The sequence below is a fragment of the Aphelocoma coerulescens genome, chromosome 13 (assembly GCF_041296385.1).
Source record: "Aphelocoma coerulescens isolate FSJ_1873_10779 chromosome 13, UR_Acoe_1.0, whole genome shotgun sequence".
Lineage (NCBI taxonomy): Eukaryota > Metazoa > Chordata > Aves > Passeriformes > Corvidae > Aphelocoma > Aphelocoma coerulescens.
In genome coordinates this window covers 8,122,195-8,125,319 of record NC_091027.1, presented here as the reverse complement: position 1 = coordinate 8,125,319, position 3,125 = coordinate 8,122,195, and the positions used below count along the sequence as shown (strand labels likewise).

General features: G+C 42.5%; 1 protein-coding gene across 1 annotated transcript in view; it reads right to left on the bottom strand.

Moving 5' to 3' along the window:
* Nucleotides 1-1,174: 1,174 nt before the first annotated feature.
* COL23A1 (collagen type XXIII alpha 1 chain) overlaps nt 1,175-3,125 on the bottom strand; it is a 180,853-nt gene continuing 178,902 nt past the window's right edge. Inside the window, exon 30 of the mRNA XM_069028487.1 lies at nt 1,175-3,085. Within this exon, the coding sequence (XP_068884588.1) occupies nt 3,032-3,085 (54 nt within the window). The 3' untranslated portion in view covers nt 1,175-3,031. The remainder of the gene's footprint in view (nt 3,086-3,125) is intronic.

Below are 3,125 nucleotides of genomic sequence, written 5' to 3'. Positions count from 1 at the left end.
TTGTTGTTTCTTGATTTGTTAGTTGATCTGAATTTACATGGATTTAATCTATATGGTGACCAAGGAAACAGTGAGTAACTGGTAGAGATGCCAAGTACAGCCACAAAGCCAGTGATGTGTAGGTGTAGCCCCTAAGAAGCCAACAGGTAAAAAATTCACTGCCTACAGCCATAAGCTGTGTCACCTCTCCCGAGCTTGGTGGCCATTTCAGCATTGACCAGTGCAGAGCACAGGCTCCCCTGACTCTGGGGATAAGCTCAAGGACACCCAGAGCCTGGTCAGAGATGAGAACTCAAGACACCAAACATCACCCTACCTGTGTGGAACACAAAGCACATTCCCACTGTTCTTCAAAATATCTGAGCAAGACCTTCAGCACTAGGTCAGCTTGTACAGGGCAGGTTGCACCTGGATGGTCACATCCCTCTCTCAAGCCTTCTCTGGCAGTAGCTGCAGTAAGAGTGGCAATGAAGCAAGAACCTTAACAGAGGTTTTGGATCTACTCAGTGCACCAAAAATGCCTCCCTTCTGTATTTTCTAATATCAAGGCCACAAAGAGCCATGATATATATATACATAATACCATGTTTGATACTATGGTTGGGCTCTTAGTTTCACCTAAGACTCCTACACAGAACCCAGCAAATTGTATTGAGCTAAGTATTTCCTTCAGACATGATCTGTTAAATCAGAGGCATTAAGGTGATGGCAATTATATCACTGGTCTGGTTAGGACTAACCAGTTTTACCAGTAAAAATCCACAGCTTACTTTTTTGAGTTTGTGTGGCTTCAACTTCTACCCATGGGGTGAATATTTGCATATCTTTCTCTGTTCAGTTTAAAAACTTGTTAATACAAAGTACCTCCTCCCTGTAAAGGAATCTGGTTGCCTCTTGATCTTCATTGTAAGCTGAACAGACTCAGCTGTAAGCCATCTTCTTCCTCTCTGAAATATTTTTTATGGCTCTCTGCTGCACAATTGCTATTTTTTCAACATCTTAAAAAATGTGAACTGTGGAATAGTTTGCAATTTTTAGTTAATCCCACAGTGGCATATGCAGATATCAAAATACTACTGATTTTATTCATTACCCTGCTCTGCATGGGATATGCCTGAGATGAGATAATTTAACGAAAGAGACTGAAAAGGTGAAAGAAGTAAGACAACAAGAGGAGAGTGCAGAGTTAGTTTACCATTAAAACCATATAAACCAAGAAGAAATAAAAAGCAAATGAACCCCACAAACCAAGACAATTAAATACTCCAAACGCCCAATTTCTGGGAACTCCAAGAGCAACATTGTGTGCTCTGTTGTTTAAGAAGGGGCTTAAGCAGAGCCTTCCCTGTCCTGCAACTCCCTGCACTGAAAATATTGCCTGTTTTTTCTGTTTTGAAATTCTGTAGCGGAGGCTTCCTGGGGAATTTACGTCCCACAGTAACAAAGTGATTGCACATCTTCAGGCACAGACCCCAGAACAGGACCCAGAGGTGCTTCCTCTTGAGGATAAAAGTTTCTGTTGATTGTAGAGGAAGTAACCACAGGCAGTCAAGGTTGTTCTGTCTAGCCCCAGAGTCACTGTTTCCATCACGCCCACAGCAGATAGCAATGGATGGAGCTTGGCTTTGTTTCCTCTGCAGGTTGCAAATCCTTCTCCTGTTTCACCAGACAGTAGACAGCAGCTGCTTTCATTTTTTAGGGCTGCATCCTTCTTTTCTTTGTTTTCAGCCAGGTTTTTTCACCCTTTTAATGTGCATGTGCAATGCAAATATGGAGTTGAGAGCCAAATTAGGACAGGGATTTTGCCCTCTTTCATGCAATAAGGCACACGAGGCTGGCTCAGTACTGTTAGTTCACACTGCAGCATGAGCAGTGAACACTGTTCATCCCCAGCTACTGTCATCGGCACCTTTATCAAATCCTGTTGTGTTACCATGCACATTTTATGGGTTTGGGAGCTTTACATTATTTTCCAAGTCCATAAATGTCAGAATCCAGTATAAAAAAAGGTCAATATATTACTGTCAAAAGTTTTTTTTTCTTTTTTTATACAAAAATCAAAAAGATCAAAATATATCACATTATTTACATATTGTGCTTCATGCTTAGAGATCACTGAAAAAGAACACACAAACATTTTAATCAGAAAAATGCTCCATTCATTACACTTACTAACCTTATTGTTAATACTATAAGGACTGGCACTCAGGTTTCTTTTAATATTAATGGTACATCCAAACAAATTACACAGAATTAAAACCTTTGATATACTAAGGGTGTGCTCACATTCTAACTGAGGGTTTGTAACCAGTTAGTGACATGCTCTTAACTCCAACTGGGTCCACATACCACAGGTTTACAGCTGGGTTAGTAATTCCACTCAGCTTCAGTGTCATACTCTTGTTGGAGAATGAGCATTGTCCTACAAGTCTGGATCAAATCCTCATCTTACAGGAGGGCACATCTCCTCATTCTCCCAGGCTGCCAGTAGCTCCTCCAACCCCTGGCTGCTCTGGGTGCACAAGATGCTACAAATTACCTGACCACCTGCACCCAGGGTGCTGATTCGAGCACTGAAGCAGTGCAGCGGCTGTGAGTTATGATTACAATGGCAGAAGAGTCTTTGCTAGAAAAGAAATGTTTGGAACTCTGCAACAGTGAGACAGCCCACTGCTACCTTCTCAGCTGGAGGGTATGGGCTGAGTAAGTCACATGAGCACATGGTGCAGCCTTTCCTTGAGTGGCTCCTAAGCTTCCTTGGCCATAATAAAAGCCCAAGCAAGCCTGTAAAAAGGCATTCTACTGACAGTGTTAACAGTAACTTTTCATGCTTAGCAAGTTTTTGGTGTTCCCAGCAGCAGTCTAGAGCTGGGGGGAACAAGACCTGAAGCTGCTGGAATCCTGCTCTCCGAAGGCATAACGTCCTGTCTGCCAGGCCTGTGACCTGGTGCTTCAAAGCAGGTGCAGCAGTGCAAACAATCACCATGCAGGGAGCAAAATTACTCAGGACCTGTTCAAGGATATACATTTATTAACAGTACAGTACCTTATGCCAACATCCTGCTACTGGCAGTCCGTCTGGTCCCTGCAAAATTGAATTTACAGATTCAGTTTTCCTGACAGTG